The 20,723-nt window shown below is 34.6% G+C and overlaps 1 protein-coding gene across 2 annotated transcripts in view; it reads right to left on the bottom strand.

The window, feature by feature from the left end:
* Dh31-R (Diuretic hormone 31 Receptor) overlaps nt 1–20,723 on the bottom strand; it is a 1,450,252-nt gene that overhangs the window by 1,198,243 nt on the left and 231,286 nt on the right. Inside the window, exon 3 of one of the 2 annotated variants that reach the window (XM_069844579.1) lies at nt 16,162–16,284. The exons of the other annotated variant lie outside the window; for it this stretch is intronic. Coding sequence (XP_069700680.1) covers nt 16,162–16,167 — 6 coding nt within the window. The 5' untranslated portion in view covers nt 16,168–16,284. The remainder of the gene's footprint in view (nt 1–16,161; nt 16,285–20,723) is intronic. 2 annotated transcript variants of the gene reach the window in all.

Consider the following 20,723-nt stretch of genomic DNA (forward strand, 5'->3'; position numbering starts at 1 on the left):
AGTGGGAGAGAAAAAGAGAGAGGGATAGAAAAGAGAGAAATAGGAATACAGGGAGGGAAATGAATTGCCGAGGCTGAAAAGGAATTAAGGTTCAGTTCGCATATCTTATGGGGGCACAGATCCGATGGTGGGACTATACATAACCGGTATTTTAAAATCACATAGTGTCGCGAGTGGAGTCTAATGCTGTACATAAGGGCATTAAATTGGGAAAGGTGATATCAACTCATAACAGGAAAACCACCGAAAGACCCAATTTCGTAACCATCACTTCCTACGTCGTATCCGCAGTGCAATGATCAAATTCTACATAAAAATAACTTTAATATAACAGCAATAACCAAACTCTTTTACTAGTTTTTTATTGCTTATTTTACGATGCTTTTTCAACTGCTACGTTATTTAGCGTCTGAGTGAGATGAAGGCGATAATGCCAGCGAAATGAGTCCAGGGTCCAGCGCCGAAAGTTACCCAGCATTTTCTCATAGTGGGTTGAGGGAAAACCCCGGAAATACTTAACCAGGTAACTTGTCCCATCCAGGATTTGAACCCGGGCCCGCTCGTTTCATGGTCTAGTATCCTAACAGTTCCTCCACAGCGGTACCAGTTCGTTTTGGAAGTGCAAAGCGAGATACTCAAAATACCAAAATATATCAAATAATTTAAAAATTTTGTGATATGCACTGTTCAGTTGAGAGAATATATATATATATATATATATATATATATATATATATATATATATATCTCTAAAAGTATTCATTATGCACTCATTCGTTTTGTGCCGTCGCAAAGAGAATCTCTCAAAGTTTCATTCATACTCAAACCCTGCTAACTGATGATTAGGGACCGCATTTTTATGTAATTACATATTATATTCCTTTCAACCTAACCGTATATAAATAACAAATCTTTGCGAATCTTGTAATTACCGTTAATATATTAAAATTTGATACTACATATTTTTACATATTTACCCCATATTACATATTGTGACTTGGTATTACATAAATCTACACATTTAGGAGTTTTATTCATTTTTTACTTCTTTAAAAGGAAAAAAAAAAACTTCTGCTGGGGAAGTTTACAATTTGAAATACACAGATTTAAAAAGCCTTTTTACCTACGCAAGAAAGGATATATTTCGGGACGAAACATAACGTCCTTAGTTCCAGGAAGTAATAGAGGACTCACCCCATACCACCCACTGTAAATATGAATGAACAAAAGGCAACCTTTCTCATACAACTACCTTGTATTATAAATATCACTGAGAAAGTAGCGTTGCTTTCATGCCGTGGAGTGGGACGAGGACGACATGATTTGTCTCGAACTATAATTGTTCTGCACACGTCTTAACAATCCGTTCCCTTGCAATTTGCAACCTTACCCACCGTCTTCCTGATCCTTTCAGGGAAAACCCGTGTCAAGTCTGGCATGAGCCGCAATAAAGTAGCCGACCTTTGGGAAAGAAGTGTAAAGGAACAAACTGGAAAGATGTTGAAAAATTAAAATAAATTGCTTTTCAGGTTATTGCTTGATCTCTTTACTTTAAATTTAGTAGACCTATATGGAAATAGAATTTTACAAGTAGTTAGAAAGTATGGTTCTCAGCTGAAATAACCCTACCCTTCTGAATGAGACAGGAATGTCACTTTTCAAACAACAGTTTGTAAATGCCTATAGTTTGAGATTTTAGTAGGTACTTTGTTTCTTACAGGGAGCAGCTAAAATGCATGTGTCCCACAACTATTATTTTCTCCTAATTCAGTAAAGCGAAACAGTGCTTGCAGTTCTGTTGTGCCATTCACTTCACTCAGTTCTCTAGGTTTAGTACTTATAGTATAAAGTGCAAATGAGTTTATCTACTGTTTTTAACTAACTAATATAGCCCCTGTATTTTCAACCCTAACGACAAAAATAAAATCATGAATTGCAATGGACAAAGCTTTCACTATAGATGGAAAAATAGTAATGTGTCAAGTGTGCGGTAAAAAAGTCGGGTGCTGTATGAAATCACAAGTGGAGAGTCTTACCTATTCTATACCTGCCAGATATTGATATTAAAAATATTTTCTTGATTTTTACATGTTTTGGTACATATTCAGCTTATTTTTCTTACATAAATATATACATATTTCACACCTTGACATTACATAGAAATCCGGTCGCTAATGATGATCTTGGCCAAGCTTGTTAAATATTTTCTCCACCGCATGACAAGATTGCACGCATGTTGTGGCTACAAGCAGTTCGGCATTATGCTAGAGAGCAATATGAACATAAACAACCAACACAGAAGAGTATCTTTCATCGCAAGATTAGCTTTCATCGCATTTTCCGCTGTTTAAGGAGACACTCCACTAAGAATGTAGCCTAACTTTTTTCCCAAATGACTTTTTTAAACCAAGTTTTGAGATGAAGTTTACAATGTAAAGGACTAACAAAATCCAAATTTTGAACTCCCAAATGTTTTTGGCTTTCTATTTTTTTTTAGAAATATTTTCACTTTATACTGTAAGAATTTAGTACAAGGTCTCAATTTTTAAGTTAGCTTTTTTGTTTGGTTACATTCACAAGACATGGAGAAACATTTATATGTATTCATTTTTATGAAATATCTCATTTATTCACTTTCAATTTTTTTAAATTTTGAAAATGTTCTTTTTTATAAATCATAAAAATATTAATAAAATAAACAAGATGCATTTCTTATAAAATAAATACGCCGAACAGCTGGCAACACTAAATGGGATCGAAAGAAAAATGAAGATATCCTTCAAGAACTTAATGTGTCATCAATACTGGACTATATCTCCGGATATCAGTTAAACTGGAAGGAACACGGCTCAAGAATGGTTTCATCCAGGATCCCTAAGGCAATAATAAAGTATCGTCCAAATGGGAAACGGTCACTTGGTCGACCTATGAAAAGATGACAAGAAAATCGCTTTTTTAGGCCGTAACAGTTTTTTTGGGACTAGTACTTGACAGGATGATGATGATGATGATGATGATGATGATGATGATGATGATGATGATGATGATAAAATAAATGCATAGAAATATGCAGCTACCTCATAAATGCAGTAAAAATTTGATCCAGATTGATTAATATTTGTCGTAAGAAAGTTGGTACTGAATCAAGAAAAATAAACTTACGCACAAATGAATTAGGAAGTAAAATTATTAATATTTATGTAACATATAACTAATAAAATTCTCCTCCGCTACATTCATCTAGTACCTTCAGGGAGTCAACCTTAGAACTAAAAGTTATTAGATTTGTGACCACAAATTTGTAAAAAGAATTCTTTGATGAAAAAATAATTTTGACAGCTCTTTAAATGCCACGTTCCCTTACAGCCTTAATTTAAAAAAAAATTAAACTTATTTGTAATCAGAATTGAACTAAATCCATTTATTATTGTTATCCAAATATTGAAACCCTATTTTACCTTTGGTATGTTAGGGTTGTAGTTTGTTACATGTGAAATATATTATGTAGAGATAATACACAATTTTAAAGAAGTAATAGTAGGCATGAGTCATAGTTACAATATAAATACACTAATTAAGAGACAGTAAACAATACTAAATACGTTATGCAATAATTACATTCAGTTAAAGCAAAATTAAATAAAATTAGAAATTATAATCGAAGGTGTAGAGAGATTGCAAGAATATTACTTAAATTTGCGATTTTATACATAATTTTAAGCAATAGTAAAGAGATACTGCACAAAATTGGCTTAGTTACAAATTAAACGCCTATTATATAGGTGGTTTGCGATAGTAAAGAATTAAAAACAAAATTACTTACGGTTGCAAACTATATACCTGTCATCAAATACTGAACAATAGTAAAATCTATAATAATAATAATAATAATAATAATAATAATAATAATAATAATAATAATAATAATGATTTATTTTAGCTGGCAGAGTTAGGCCGTAAGGCCTTCTCTTCCACTCAACCAGCAAAAAGAGTATATACATATGCATGAACTTACAAAGAATTCAACAATTTCATTTAGATTAGAGTTACATGTATACAAGAGTTATTTACGAATTAAACAACAAAATACTATGAACTATTAATTAAACACTGAAATAAACTGTGTAACAGAATTAAGCTAAAATACATAGAATGTTAATATATTTCAAATAATATTAGATAATAGAAAGAGATTATTATGAGACAATTTTGAAAGTACAGCACTATCAGGATGATGTCTAAAAGAAAGAAGTAACAATGTAGTCAGTGATAGTTTAAATCAGTATGATTGGAGTGAAATGCTAATAAGGTTATCTTTTAAGCTATTCTTAAAGGTGTTTATTGTCTTGCAGGCCCTAATAATTTGTGACAAGGAATTCCATTGACGCGAGGTGGATACTGTAAAAGATGATGAATAACAAGATGTTCTATGAAGAGGCATACTTAGCGTGCCACAGATAAGTGATCTGGTATTTACGTCGTGGTTAGAGTATAGATAAGAGAAACATACTGTAGTTATTGTTATTATTACTATTAATATGTTCCAAAGAGAGACACCTTGTTTTAGATAGTGCATAGGATTTTAGATCATCATTAATTTACATATACTTAATAGCTACAGTCATTTGGGGTGTGAAAATGTAGTACATTTTATTTTTTATTATTAATTTTTTTTTTGGAAAATATTCACGATTTTCAGTGGAGTCTCGCCTTAGGCTTCCAATTAATTTAAATCGTCCAAAATAAACAACTAATAGGCACTTAAAATATGCATTTAGTGGCAACCGTAATCAGATGTTAAAATTCTGCTCCATTGATCTGCATTAAACGTAGGAAAGACCTTATTCCAAACTTCAATCGCACGTGATGTTCTAAGCTTCGAATATTTTGTGCTGTCAGTTGCTGTGGCCAGCGTAGGGGAGTCTTACATCTCGCGTGGGGACAGGTAGGAGCCGTGAATGAGAGGAAAATTGAGTGCTCTGTCGATGTAGCGCAGTTCAAAACGAGCATTGTGTTTCCAGCCCACTCACTTTCTTCTCCACTGTCCCCGCTCGTGATTCTATGACCCCTTTACACCGGTCACGTAACCCAGCAACTGACAGTAGGCTACGTTTTTATTAAACGTCATTCATGTGTCAGAAATGCACTCAAGTCAATATCCATAAAGTGCAGTTTTTATTGATGAAGCTTAGACTTATGAGAAATGTGAAAATATTAAATATTGTGATTATATTAAGGTGTTTCATAATTTCGTCTACAACTTTTCCGGTTGTATTTCACAATACATAATTTGTATATCAGATAAATAAAATGTATTTCAGAAATCATCATTTTGTATATCAGATAAGTCGGATGTATTTCAGAATAGTAATATACGTTACAAGAGCGGTATGTTGACGTTTTCATGGTCGAGGAAAAGATTGAAAAAGCGAAACGTAGTTGAGCTTTTTTAATTTCCGAGAACATGAAAACAAACATACCGCTCGTGTATCGTACATTATTTTGTGCGAAGATCGTTTATTACATACCTGAAAGACGAATTTCTAATTAGTTGCAATGAAATCTCCATGTTGGTTTCTGTTTAATGACGGCAACTTCGGAAAACCAAAATATCTTTCTTCAACATTGTTGCTATAAAATGTTTTCTGTGTTTACTATATTCCAGCAGGCCGTGATATACGTCTGTCTTGTTTTCCCCTCAGTCTATAAATGCGAACTTAAAACAAACGGTAAGGTTATGTAATGATTTATTTTTCATTTTAATATTTTAACAATATTATTTATATAACATATTGCAGTAATAACATCGGCAAGTTTGTTGATTTTTTCACGGCTTCCTTAATGTTATTTGTATCAGGAATGCAATAAGTTTCGTGGAGTAGCAGACTTTACTTAATTTTTGCAAATATTTAAAAACAATAATTAACATTGCAATTTAGGTGAAATTGCAGTGGTAAGTTTCCAATTTATAATTATTACTATGTTAAACGTCTCTAAAAATAATATGTTAAAAGCCTAAAGCAGTAAAATGAATGTCGCTCTTAAGCGGTAAGAAGAGGGAAATTGTTATGTGTGTTACGTTGGGAATACTGAATGTGGTATTTCACACTTACCGCGTATTGGTTCTGTGCGGAAAACAAGCAAATACGCACGATCTCGCACAAAATAACATACAAAGGGAAAAACAATCAAAGTCACAATTCTCTTAAGGATGATGTCATCTTCTAATTCAGTATATTACTGCAAAATTTATTGCTATTCTTAATGAAAAAGTAGGGAAGGATTGCTGTATCCATGGTGATAATCTTCCGTTACCAGTTTTGATGAGAAAAACACGTAAAGTTTGCAGTAAAATAGTGAATTAGATGATATCACCCTTAGGATCATTGTAACTTTGATTGTTTTTCTCGTGTACTCTTCATTTGTATGTCAGTTGAGTCAACTGTATTTCAGAAAGCGTCAATTCAATTTGAGTTCAATCAGTTGTATTTAAGAAAACGACAAATATATTTAAAAATCATTTGTATTTCATATAATGGCATAACGAAGTAGCATTTTTAATACAGACACTGATTTCTTGAAACACTGATGTTTAAATTTGTTCAGCTGGTACTTCCAAATATCTTTTTAACAATAACACCCCATCCGAGAAAAAAAATTTAGATTTTATAAAATTGCTATTTTGAAATATCTGGTACTTTGTGATCCAAGATAACTGAAATAAATCTGGAAAAAATGTATGTAGGGATTATATTACAAAGCAATGAAAATCATTTTTATTTATATTGTCTGATAGTGTACATCATAAGATCTTGTTTGTTTATATTACATTACACAAGTGAAATAGAGCTTCAAGATCTGTTGAATATGTCGTATGTCTGTGTTATGAGATTGGGTTCATCCTTTTGAAATGCAATTTATTATTTTTTTTCTGAAATACAAATGACGCTTTCTGAAGTACAATTTACTTTTATTCTGAAATATAAATTATGTTTTCTGGAATGCAGCGTACTATTTTAAAAAAACAAATGACTATTTGTGAAATTAAATTGATTAATCTGAAATACAAATTACGATTTATGAAATTAAATTGATTGATGTGAAATGTCAATGACGATTTCTGAAATTAAATTGATTGATCTGAAATGTAAATGACGATTTCTGAAATTAAATTGATTGATCTGAAATCTAAATGACGATTTCTGAAATTAAATTGATTGATCTGAAATGTAAGTGACGATTTTTGCAATTAAATTGATTAATCTGAAATACAAATCACTCTTTCTGAAATTAAATTGACCAGTTAACACACGTGGAAAAGGTGTAGTCGTTCTCAGTTGTCTTCAGACAAGAATTTTGTATATTCAAACGCAGTCAAAAATAATGGATTTTTAAAGAACTATACAAATAGTCAGCATTTCTTACTTAAGTAAATTAAATTGAGCCTTATTTTTTAGAAATATAACATGTAGTGTAAAGAATCTGTAGTCGTGATTCAACGGCCTGCAAATGTTTCCACCTCATCAAGTTCTCCGTTTTTCTAACATGTCTGTGAGGACTATCGTTTCAACTGCCTCTTTAGGTATCTCTGCAGAATGATGTGTGTTGAAAACACAGGAGTCTCTTACAGAAAAAAAATAAGAATACAAGCTTAAAATAAGAGGGCGACAAAATAAGTCATTAGGCTGCAATGTAGTTGGAGATGAATAGTGCACTGAGAACTCAAGTGAATAGGGTAAATCATTCCATATAATTGTGTATAAAACACTCTCTAATTTAAAACACAGCAAAATTTAAAGAATTAATGTGTATATTATAATAGACATCTACTCTGTGGAGTATATCAATCTCTGCAATTGTAGATATATTTATATGAACTGTACAAGGGTTATTTTAGTCTGTAACTCCATTTTAGTGTTCGCCAGTTAGGATACTAGAGAAACGGACGAAGCTAGTCGAACTGTCCCTGGTGTAGCAGTCAAGCTCGGCTGCAAGCTAAGAACCAGTTTCGTAGGCAGTTCAGTTGAGTGGCGTGTGTTCGGTGCCGGTTTGAGGCGTTTTTGCTCCGTCCGTGTTTATTGTGTAATGTTGTGAGAATTCGATGTAATTTAAAATAAAGAATATTCATTTACGACAGTTATGTGAAAAAAAAACATGCTTACAAATACTGCAAGAGGAAATTCCATCGTCATTATCTCGGGATACACGTTCCATCATTATAGACGGTTTTCTGTTAGTGGAAAAAGTGCAATGACGTTGTATTATTACAGACAAATAATATATTGCTTGAAGCAAAATTTGACGACATAGGGTACAGATTATTCTCCTCGGAAATTTGCGACGGTTCGCTTAGTGAGCAATCTTTTTAATAGGACAGATTCGTGATGCAGAGGGAACCCTTCGAACGGCTGTTGGAACTGTGAGTACCATTTTATTATTTCTAATAAGTAAGTCTGATTGAAGTACATCACCAAACCAAGTAAATGTTATTAAAACATTATCTGTCATCCATTTTGGCGTTAAAGACGATTGTTTTGCCTGGACAAAAAAAAAATTGTATTGCGAAAAAATGAGTACCGGTATTTTCATAAAAACTGGACAAAAAGATGAAATATTAGTGAAGTACAAATTAATATTTTAAGTTGGACCAAAAAGAACAAGTATTTTTCCTCGATAAAATTAACGGCATGTACACTTCCGAAGGCTATGGTATTGGTTACGTTAGAGCAAAAACAACATCTTAATTCGCTTTCTTAGTTGTGGTAATAGTCGCTGCAATGTAGCAATATGAATTACATAAAATAGGGCTCTTGTATTGCAATAACGGTGAATGTAGAGTATCCAACGCCCACTGAACGAATATTTCACTTTTATCACTGCCAATGTTGCGCTATAATCGTATATGCAAGGTAGGCTATAACAAAAACTTAAACTAACCAAACCTAACCTGTCAAAGAGGCAACAAGTTATACTAAATATGTGTAAAATTGGCCTATGTCTCTATAGTGGGCGGGACATAAGTAACATTGACCGACAACTCTTTATTTAGGTGGACGTGGACAGTGTCAGAAAGTGTAATAGTCTGTCGAGAACAAATACTAATTATAATAACTCAGTTACGAGCTAGCTAGATTAGTACTGCAAGATTGAGCTGAAGCATAGGTTTGAATAACGGTTGGGCTTATTAATTGGTTTTCCTGCATCGTTTTCCCAACTGTAACGCAAATATCAAGTAATCTCATGGCGTATCTTCGGCCTCATCTCGCCAAATACCATTTCGCTATCACCAGTTTCATAGACACTAATAATCTCGCAGTTGATACAACGGAATTAAACAACCGATATCAAGTTTCGGTTAAATTTATGCATTCCATAGCTTATGTAAAAATTACGTATTTCATTCTAGGATTATCACATTTTTCCCCAAACAGAATATGAGAAAGAATGTAGGCTAAAGAAATAAGAGGCAGAAATAGTAATATACGTTACAAGAGCGGTATGTTGACGTTTTCATGGTCGAGGAAAAGATTGAAAAAGCGAAACGTAGTTGAGCTTTTTTAATTTCCGAGAACATGAAAACAAACATACCGCTCGTGTATCGTACATTATTTTGTGCGAAGATCGCTTATTACATACCTGAAAGACGAATTTCTAATTAGTTGCAATTAAATCTCCATGTTGATTTCTGTTTAATGACGGCAACTTCGGAAAACCAAAATATCTTTCTTCAACATTGTTGCTATAAAATGTTTTCTGTGTTTACTAGACTCCAGCAGGCCGTGATATACGTCTGTCTTCCCCCCCCCAGTCTATAAATGCGAACTTAAAACAAACGGTAAGGTTATGTAATGATTTATTTTTGATTTTAATATTTTAACAATATTATTTATATAACATATTGCAGTAATAACATCGGCATGTCCACACCTGCTTCTGGCCGTGAAACCAGGTGGCCCGGGTTCGAATCCCGGTCGGGGCAAGTTACCTGGTCGAGGTTTTTTCCTGGGTTTTCCCTCAACCCAATACGAGCAAATGCTGGGTAACTTTCGGTGCTGGACCCCGGACTCATTTCACCGGCATTATCACCTTCATATCATTCAGACGCTAAATAATCTAGATGTTGATACAGCGTCGTAAAATAACCCAATAAAAAAAAAAACATCGGCATCTGGAATCTTGTTGAGTTTTTCACGGCTTCCTTAATGTTACTTGTATCAGGAATGCAATAAGTTTCGTGGAGTAGTAGACTTTACTTAATTTTTGCAAATATTTAAAAACAATAATTAACATTGCAATTTAGGTGAAATTGCAGTGGTAAGTTTCCAATTTATAATTATTACTATGTTAAACGTCTCTAAAAATAATATGTTAAAAGCCTAAAGCAGTAAAATGAATATGGCGCTTAAGCGGTAAGAAGAGGGAAATTGTTATGTGTGTTACGTTGGGAATACTGAATGTGGTATTTCACACTTACCGCGTATTGGTTCTGTGCGGAAAACAAGCAAATACGCAAGATCTCGCACAAAATAACATACAAAGGGAAAAACAATCAAAGTCACAATTCTCTTAAGGATGATGTCATCTTCTAATTCAGTATATTACTACAAAATTTATTGCTATTCTTAATAAAAAAGTAGGGAAGCATTGCTGTATCCATGGTGATAATCTTCCTTTACCAGTTTTGATGAGAAAAACACGAAAGTTTGCAATAATATAGCTACTGAATTAGATGACGACATCACCCTTATGACCATTGTGACTTTGATTGTTTTTCTCGTGCACTCTTCGTTTGTATGTCAGCTGAGTCAGCTGTTTCAGAAAGCGTCAATTCAATTTCAGTTCGGTCAGTTGTATTCCAGAGAACGTTAATTATATTTAAAAATCATCATTTGTATTTCATATAATTGCATAATGAAATAGCATTTTTAATACAGACACTGATTTCTTAGCACACTGATGTTTTAATTTGTTCACCTGGCACTTCCAAATACCTTTTTAACAGTAACACCCCATCCGAGAAAAAAAAACTTCAAACTTTATAAAATTGCTGTTTTGCTGTTGGTACTTTGTGATCCAAGATAACTGAAATACTTCTGGAAAAAAATACATTTAGGGGTTATGTTACAAGGCTATGAAAATCATTATTATTTATATTGTCTGATAATGTACATCATAAGATCTTATTTGTTTACATTACATTACACAAGTGAAATAGAGCTTCAAGATCTGTGGAATATGCCATATGTCTGTGTTATGAGATTGGGTTCATACTTTTGAAATGCAATTTATTTTTTCTGAAATACAAATGACGCTTTCTGAAATACAATTTACTTTTATTCTGAAATATAAATGATACTTTCTGAAATTAAATTGATTAATCTGAAATACAAATGACTATTTCTGAAATTAAATTGATTGATGTGAAATGTAAATGAAAATTTCTGAAATTAAATTGATTGATGTGAAATGTAAATGACAATTTCTGGAATTAAATTGATTGATGTGAAATGTAAATAATAATAATAATAATAATAATAATAATAATAATAATTCTTTATTTATACTGGCAGAGTTAAGGCCGTTAAATTAAATTGATTGATCTAAAATGTAAATGACGATTTTTGTAATTAAATTGATTAACCTGAAATACAAATCACTTTTCTGAAATTAAATTGAACAGTTCTGAAACACACGTGGAAAAGGTGTAGTCGTTCTCAGTTGTCTGCAGACAAGAATTTTGTATATTCAAACGCAGTCGAAAATAATGGATTTTTAAAAAGACCTGTACAAATCGTCAGCATTTCTTACTTAAGGAAATTAAATTGAGTCTTATTTTTTAGATATATAACGTGTAGTGTAAAGAATCTGTAATCGTGATTGAGCGGCCTGCAAATGTTTCCATCTCATCAAGTTCTCTGTTTTTCTAACATGTCTGTGAGGACTATAGTTTCAACTGACTCTTTAGGTATCTCTGCAGAATAATGTGTGTTGATAACACAGGAGTCTCTTACAGAAAAAAATAAGAATACAAGCTTAAAATAAGAGGGCGACACAATAAGTCATTAGGCTGCAGTGTAATCGGGAATGAACAGCGCACTCAAGTGAATAGGGTAAATCATTCCAAATAAATTTGATCCATTCCGAATTGAATGATTTTAGAATCGACCAAATTTATAAATACTCTTTAATGAAATTCTATCATAAAAATAGAATGAATTTTGTAGCTCAGCCACATGATCATAATACAAGACGAAATGAAATTCTTAAATTAGTTGAACCTAAATGTTTCACATCTGCTGCTTTACTACACAGTACAAATTATGGTCCACGGCTATATAATTCGATAATAAAATTTCATCCAGAATTGGCTACTTTAAGCGATGAAATTTTCAGATCCAGAATTAAAAAATTTATATGACAGACTTCCCTGTATATATATTATGTACCATGTATTGTAAAACAAGTTTATTTCTATCCTAAGTATATTTTTTCTATCTTATCTTGGTTACTACTGTATATAAACATGACCTGTACTAATTATGCTACTAATAATAATTTAATATTAATCCACCAATCTCAACATCGTCTCTTTTTTCACTCAGTTATTACTAGTATTATTACTTACTAAATTTATTATCATCTTTACGTGAGTTTTTTTCTTAAGTATCTTGTCTACAAAGTATGTGTATCTATGTATCGGAACTGTCCCCGAACACGAGCGTTGCTCTTTCGGGGTATTTTAATGTAACGTTTTTATGTATATGTTATTGTCAAATGAATAAATAATAGTACATTATGCAACGAGCCTATAATGAAGGTAATTAAGAAGCGAGTATGGATATTTATGAAACAAGCGCAAGCGAGTTTCATAATTTTCATACGAGCTTCTTAATTACCATTATAGGCGAGTTTCATACGACTTTTTATGCTCGACCATATTTCTAACTTGATATTATTAATTTTTGAGCAATGTCCCGTATGTTTTGAGATGTGCGCAGACGCGAAAGTATTGATTTTTTCCGAGGAACAGATGTGCACATTGACCTTGCTAGGCCATAAGAACCTACAGAGATAACATTGAAATTAAATTAGACATTGAAAAACGAGATGACAAATTGAATTTATTTGAATATCATTTACAATTAACGCTAATTATTGTAGTAACAGAACATAACCTTCTGCGACAGTATTGGATTTCCAGCCCCCGTGACTTTTCGCTAATTCTCTTTCGATTGCATAACCGAGAATAATCTATACTTGCGGTTTTGTAACGGTAGAAAGCTGACCTGTCATTGGCTGAACAGTTGTAACCTGAGTCGTCATTGGCTGAAAGACCTGGCCTTTAATGAGTAGGTGTACTTTAATGACATGCATTAAAGGTCTGCTACCAGGTGTATAATTACTACATTTCGGCATGGTCGAGCATAAAATAAATAAATAAAATTGTGCATAAAACACTAATTTAAAACACAGCTAAATTTTAAGAATTAATGTGTATATTATAATAGACATCCACATGTACTCTGTGGAGTATAACAATTGTGAATGGGGGTGTTTCTCTGCAATTGTAGATATATTTATATTAACTGTACAAGGGTTCTTTTAGTCTGCAACTCCATTTTAGTGTTCGCCAGTTAGGCTACTAGAGAAACGGACGAAGCCAGTCGAACTGTCCCTGGTGTAGCAGTCAAGCTCGGCTGCAAGCTAAGAACCAGTTTCGTAGGCAGTTCAGTTGAGTGGCGTGTGTTCGGTGCCCGGTTTGAGGCGTTTTTGCTCCGTACGTGTTTACTGTGTAATGTTGTGAGAATTCCATGTAATTTAAAATAAAGAATATTCATTTACGACAGTTATGTGAAAAAAAAACATGCTTACAAATACTGCAAGAGGAAATTCCATCGTCATTATCTCGGGATGCACGTTCCATCATTATAGACGGTTTTCTGTTTGTGGAAAAAGTGCAATGACGTTGTATTATTACAGACAAATAATATATTGCTTGAAGCAAAATTTGACGACATAGGGTACAGATTATTCTCCTCGGAAATTTGCGACGATTCGCTTAGTGAGCAATCTTTTTAATAGGACAGATTCGTGATGCAGAGGGAATCCTTCGAACGGCTGTTGGAACTGTGAGTACCATTTTATTATTTCTAATAAGTAAGTCTGATTGAAGTACATCACCAAAGCAAGTAAATGTTATTAAAACATTATCTGTCATCCATTTTGGCGTTAAAGACGATTGTTTTGCCTGGACAAAAAAAAAATTGTACTGCGAAAAAATGAGTACCGGTATTTTCATAAAAACTGGACAAAAAGATGAAATATGAGTGAAGTACAAATTAATATTTTAAGTTGGACCAAAAAGAACAAGTATTTTTCCTCGATAAAATTAACGGCATGTACACTTCCGAAGGCTATGGTATTGGTTACGTTAGAGCAAAAACAACATCTTAATTCGCTTTCTTAGTTGTGGTAATAGTCGCTGCAATGTAGCAATATGAATTACATAAAATAGGGCTCTTGTATTGCAATAACGGTGAATGTAGAGTATCCAACGCCCACTGAACGAATATTTCACTTTTATCACTGCCAATGTTGCGCTATAATCGTATATGCAAGGTAGGCTATAACAAAAACCTAAACTAACCAAACCTAACCTGTCAAAGAGGCAACAAGTTATACTAAATATGTGTAAAATTGGCCTATGTCTCTATAGTGGGCGGGACATAAGTAACATTGACCGACAACTCTTTATTTAGGTGGACGTGGACAGTGTCAGAAAGTGTAATAGTCTGTCGAGAATAAATACTAATTATAATAACTCAGTTACGAGCTAGCTAGATTAGTACTGCAAGATTGAGCTGAAGCATAGGTTTGAATAACGGTTGGGCTTATTAATTGGTTTTCCTGCATCGTTTTCCCAACTGTAACGCGAATATCAAGTAATCTCATGGCGTATCTTCGGCCTCATCTCGCCAAATACCATTTCGCTATCACCAGTTTCATAGACACTAATAATCTCGCAGTTGATACAACGGAATTAAACAACCGATATCAAGTTTCGGTTAAATTTATGCATTCCATAGCTTATGTAAAAATTACGTATTTCATTCTAGGATTATCACATTTTTCCCCAAACAGAATATGAGAAAGAATGTAGGCTAAAGAAATAAGAGGCAGAAATAGTAATATACGTTACAAGAGCGGTATGTTGACGTTTTCATGGTCGAGGAAAAGATTGAAAAAGCGAAACGTAGTTGAGCTTTTTTAATTTCCGAGAACATGAAAACAAACATACCGCTCGTGTATCGTACATTATTTTGTGCGAAGATCGTTTATTACATACCTGAAAGACGAATTTCTAATTAGTTGCAATTAAATCTCCATGTTGATTTCTGTTTAATGACGGCAACTTTGGAAAACCAAAATATCTTTCTTCAACATTGTTGCTATAAAATGTTTTCTGTGTTTACTATACTCCAGCAGGCCGTGATATACGTCTGTCTTTCCTCCCCCCTCCAGTCTATAAAAGCGAACTTAAAACAAACGGTAAGGTTATGTAATGATTTATTTTTGATTTTAATATTTTAACAATATTATTTATATAACATATTGCAGTAATAACATCGGCATCTGGAATCTTGTTGATTTTTTCACGGCTTCCTTAATGTTACTTGTATCAGGAATGCAATAAGTTTCGTGGAGTTGTAGAGTTTACTTAATTTTTGCAAATATTTAAAAACAATAATTAACATTGCAATTTAGGTGAAATTGCAGTGGTAAGTTTCCAATTTATAATTATTAGTATGTTAAACGTCTCTAAAAATAATATGTTCAAAGCCTAAAGCAGTAAAATGAATGTCGCGCTTAAGCGGTAAGAAGAGGTAAATTGTTATGTGTGTTACGTTGGGAATACTGAATGTGGTATTTCACACTTACTGCGTATTGGTTCTGTGCGGAAAACAAGCAAATACGCACGATCTCACACAAAATTATTTATTAGATGTTGTTAAGCACGCACGCTTACGTGACCACACATGCTTGCCAGGCTGTGCACCATATCAAAACTGCATTCGTGAACAAGGTGATATAGTGTTAGTACTGCTATTGGAAACGGATAATGCGAGGCATACAGCGAACACAGATACCTGCTGTACTTACCTTCATCCTTTACTTCGGGGATGTTTGGATTTCCCACAAGTATCGATATGTCTTATATATCCTTCCCTTTCTTTATAGCTTCTCGCACTGAGTCAATTTCTAGAGGTTTCGTCTTCCAAAGATCTAAGAAGAGAGAAGTGAATTTTTACAGGTCAAAGAGTGAAAGCTCCTGTACTTAATCCAATGCGCCATGCACTCTCTGATCCTTAATGTATTCAGTTTCAGCGTTTCGCTCCAGTTCATTGTCTAAACAATATAATTCTAATTAATTCTGCTGAAATGATTTCAGCTTTCAACCGTTAAGCTGACGAATAGGCTTCGTATTCCAGCTACCTAAAGTCTGAAGTTAAAGACACATTGGGTATATAGTACGTCGAACACAGGTAATGCAACGGATAAAGATATAAACAAACAGGTCGTCGCTGCGTGTTTGTGGAGTACAGTCAACTTCCGACATTCTGAAGCTATACTAGTAAACACATGCTTGAGACGTGATGTTTATTTTCGTCGTGATATTTGCAGTGAATAATAACGTGCATTCGTTAAAGTTCGATGATAGACTATTGGCGTAAAATACAAACAAATCACTTTACTAAGTAGGCCATAGGAGGGGAAAAAAAGTAGTTCATCCATTTACGTAAAGTAGGAAATATCGCGATTTTGAGTTTGATAATTTTCTTTAGGCTTTTGTTTAATCAAAATACAGTACTGTATTAACAATGAGTGTTTTTACTCACGAACTGAGTAGGCATTCACGAACTGACGTATTCGTTATGCAGCGTACATTATACTGTCTACAGCACATTATCGTGCAATCTAGAAAATGAAGTTAAATTGAAAAATAATCATAATATGGATATTTAAACACAATTTTGAAAATGGTGGGCGTTCATTTCGATACAGGCTTCCGTTCTTTTTTGCATATTATAGAACTATAGACTACTGTACCTAATTCCAATTACCAGTTTCGTCCTTCGTACCAGTAACTCATGTTGAAAGAATTCTATAACTACTCTATAAAAGAGTACCTTACGTACTGTAAATTCAGTCTTCACTTCTGTCCGATCCGAAAAGATAAAATTACTCACAAATGCTATCTACTGTCCATCCAAATGGTTTTGACGCAGGCTCGTAGAAAGGGGGGGAAACCACGTGACAGTTAATTACTTAACGAAGCCATTTTATTTAAGTTATTTTAAACAGTTGTATATTATTACGTAGACGTCCAATTCCTAACAGAAATTAATGCTTTCAGAAAAGAGCTAAGACAGCTCAGCCACTAGTCTTTACAAACGGGCGAGCAGAAGAGTGTGGGGGGGGAAGGGATGCGACATAGCAAACGGACAACAGTACCTGTGCGAAAATATGATTCAATATTGAAAGTTCTTTCGTCACTAAAAAACATGAACATATTTCTGAAACTTACTATACTCACTAACTCAGTACTCTTTGTGTTTACTATGATCGTAAGGCGACTTTGACTGTATACGCTTGGTTCTCTGTGGAGAACGGTTGGAAGTTTACTGGTAGAGGGGATGGGAGTGAAGTACATTCAAAAACTCAGGTACAATAAAAATTGAAGTAAAAATAAAATGATGTCCCTATATAAATTGCTGTACATCCGAACTTAAAAATCGTAAAGGAACTTTGATGTTAAGATGATGATGATGATGATGATGATGATAAAGGGAAGAGAAGGTTTAGGGATTAGTACGAAAGTCATACTATCTTTTGTTTGTAGAAGTAATACGTCAGTAAAGAAAGATTTGAATGAAGGCGTGTGGGGCAGATGGGAGAGTGCGTGAATGTGCGGAAGGATGGATTAGTGGGTGTGCACAGCCGATGTGTGTGGGCGGTGAGTAAGTCTATGCTCATTTGGATGGCGGGGTGAATGGTTGAGTGCCAAGTGCTTATGTGGATGTTGATGGATGGGAGTCTCTCGTCGTTTACTTGATGGTACTCGATGACGAAAATGGCAGTGACAGTGAGTGACAAGAGGAAAAGTTAGGAGGGAAAGTATCTGAGAGCCTCCTCGAGACTAATGAGATACCTGAGTGAGCTTAAAGCCAATTCATTACTTGTCTAACCTCGCGATTGGAGAGAACAAGTTAAAATTTAAGGGTAAACTACAAGAAAGCGTAACCTTCCTAACTCGCAAAGCAGAAAGTCTACCAATAAACTTTAGTCTATAAGCCACAGCTTTTTCGTCTACTAATAAGCATTAAAGCTCATTCACAATGAAAATGAAACATAACGTAAGCGTTAGCTTAAGAATATAAACATCACGGTAAAATCAAGAAGTCATACCATCATTCACGATGGGAACATAAACATAACAGCAAACATACTTGGTAACCATGGAAACATAACAACGACGCCATTTCCTCATATTCTGTCATATACTTCAGCGCTCCACGATTGTGTTCTGTTTGCAAATTACATAGGCATAAGCATGAAACGATGAAAGAGTAATGGAACGGAGAAAAATTCTCTCCGGCGCCGGGATTTGAACCCGGGTTTTCAGCTCTACGTGCTGACGCTTTATCCACTAAGCCACACCGGATTCCACCCCGGCGTCGGAAGAATCGTCTCATTTTTTTAAGTTCCAACTCTTGGGTTCCCTCTAGTGGCCGCCCTCCGCACTACGTCATAGATATCTATGAACCTAGGACCGAAGTCCACACATGTGCTGAGGTGCACTCGTTATGAGTGACTAGTTGGCCGGGATCCGACGGAATAAGCGCCGTCTTAAATCACGAAGTGATTTACGCATATCATCCGTCATATATTCCGTCGGATCCCGGCCAACTAGTCACTCATTACGAGTGCACCTCAGCACATGTGTGGACTTCGGTACTAGGTTCATAGATATCTATGACGTAGTGCAGAGGGCGGCCACTAGAGGGAACCCAAGAGTTGGAACTTAAAAAAGTGAGACGATTCTTCCGACGCCGGGGTGGAATCCTGTGTGGCTTAGTGGATAAAGCGTCAGCACGTAGAGCTGAAAACCCGGGTTCAAATCCCGGCGCCGGAGAGAATTTTTCTCCGTTCCATTACTCTTTCATCGTATGATGACGCAGAATATCTGCATGGAAATATCATATGTACTTCGGTACATTATAATAATATATAAGCATGAAAGTTTGGAGTTTGCAAACTTTCATGTTAACGTCTTACGGCAATGTTTATGTCAATGCTTATGTGAATCATTGTGAATGATCCCATTTGGTAGCCTGGGCGCAAACTTCTGTGTTTATGTTACGGTTATATTTAATTTTCATTGTGAATGGGCCTTTAGTCTTTAAGCGACAGCTTTTTCGTTCACAGTAACGCTAACCAAACAGTTTGTGAGCTTCTGCGAAGACTCCAGTATTATATTGTAAATTTTATTAGTTACAACAATGTAATTTATTCGTCACAACAATAATTCCTTTCTACAATTCACCTTAAAGGCTCTCGTCAACAATTGGATCTTCACTCAACAAAGTATTCGTTATAGCACTCCACCGACGACAATGACAATTTACTTGGACTATTACGCACAACAATGAACTGTTAATCTTAACTAATATTTACAAAGCACTATTTACAAATCAGAACTATCAGTTCTCAGTTCACAGTTCTTCTATCTCAGTCACTCGAGTTCACAGTATCTCGAACCACAGACCTTCAGAGACAGTTCACTGTACTCGAACTCGGGTCCCTCCAACTGCGGTCCACTGCACTCGAACTCAGGTCCCTCCAACTGCGGTCCACTGCACTCGAACTCAGGCCTTCGGATGCTGACGCAGATGCGGACGCACACTCGAGTCGAACTCCGGCTGGCTTGCTTGCTCTGGCTTTCTCACTGACTGAATAACTGAAAACTCTCAAACTCTAGTTCGCTGGCGCCTGCTCTTTTATAGCGAAATCATAGTTGCGAGAACCTTCTACAGTTGTGTAGAGAATTATCTCGATATCTCTACATCGACAGACTCCTGGAATAGTCGAGAAGGTCGTTCCACATTCACTGCGTTAAGTAGCAGCTGCGCGCAGACTCGTTGCGTTGACGTAATACACCCTCTCTCTTCTCTCCACCGCGCGACGTCACTCAATGTTCCGTGGAGCCTGTGCGATCTGCTTTCTTGCGGGACGCTGGTCGTGAGTTCGATTCTCACGTCGCTGTCACAATATTGACTTGATGGTCGACTGACCTGTAACATAAATATCCCTACTTTTCTCTCCTTTTATATTTTCTTTTGTTTCTTTGCATGCTTTGTTTGCAAAGGCAATCCCCTATTGGAGGAAGTAAAATAAACCGTTATTGATTTTATGAAATAGTAAATAAATAAGTAAATAAATAAATAAATAAATAAGTAAATAGCCTAAATAAATAAGTGGCAGGGGCAGTGGCAGCAGCAGTAATAGAATTAGTAGTTTTCCTGGTAGAGTTAAGGCCATAAGGTCTTCTCTTCCACTAACCAGTTTTGAATAATATACATGAAAAACATATGTAATAGAATAGAAAACAAAACAAGAGAAAATGCCTTAGAGATTGCATAAAATATAGTAGACAATATCAT

The sequence above is a fragment of the Periplaneta americana genome, chromosome 13, assembly GCF_040183065.1.
Source record: "Periplaneta americana isolate PAMFEO1 chromosome 13, P.americana_PAMFEO1_priV1, whole genome shotgun sequence".
Lineage (NCBI taxonomy): Eukaryota > Metazoa > Arthropoda > Insecta > Blattodea > Blattidae > Periplaneta > Periplaneta americana.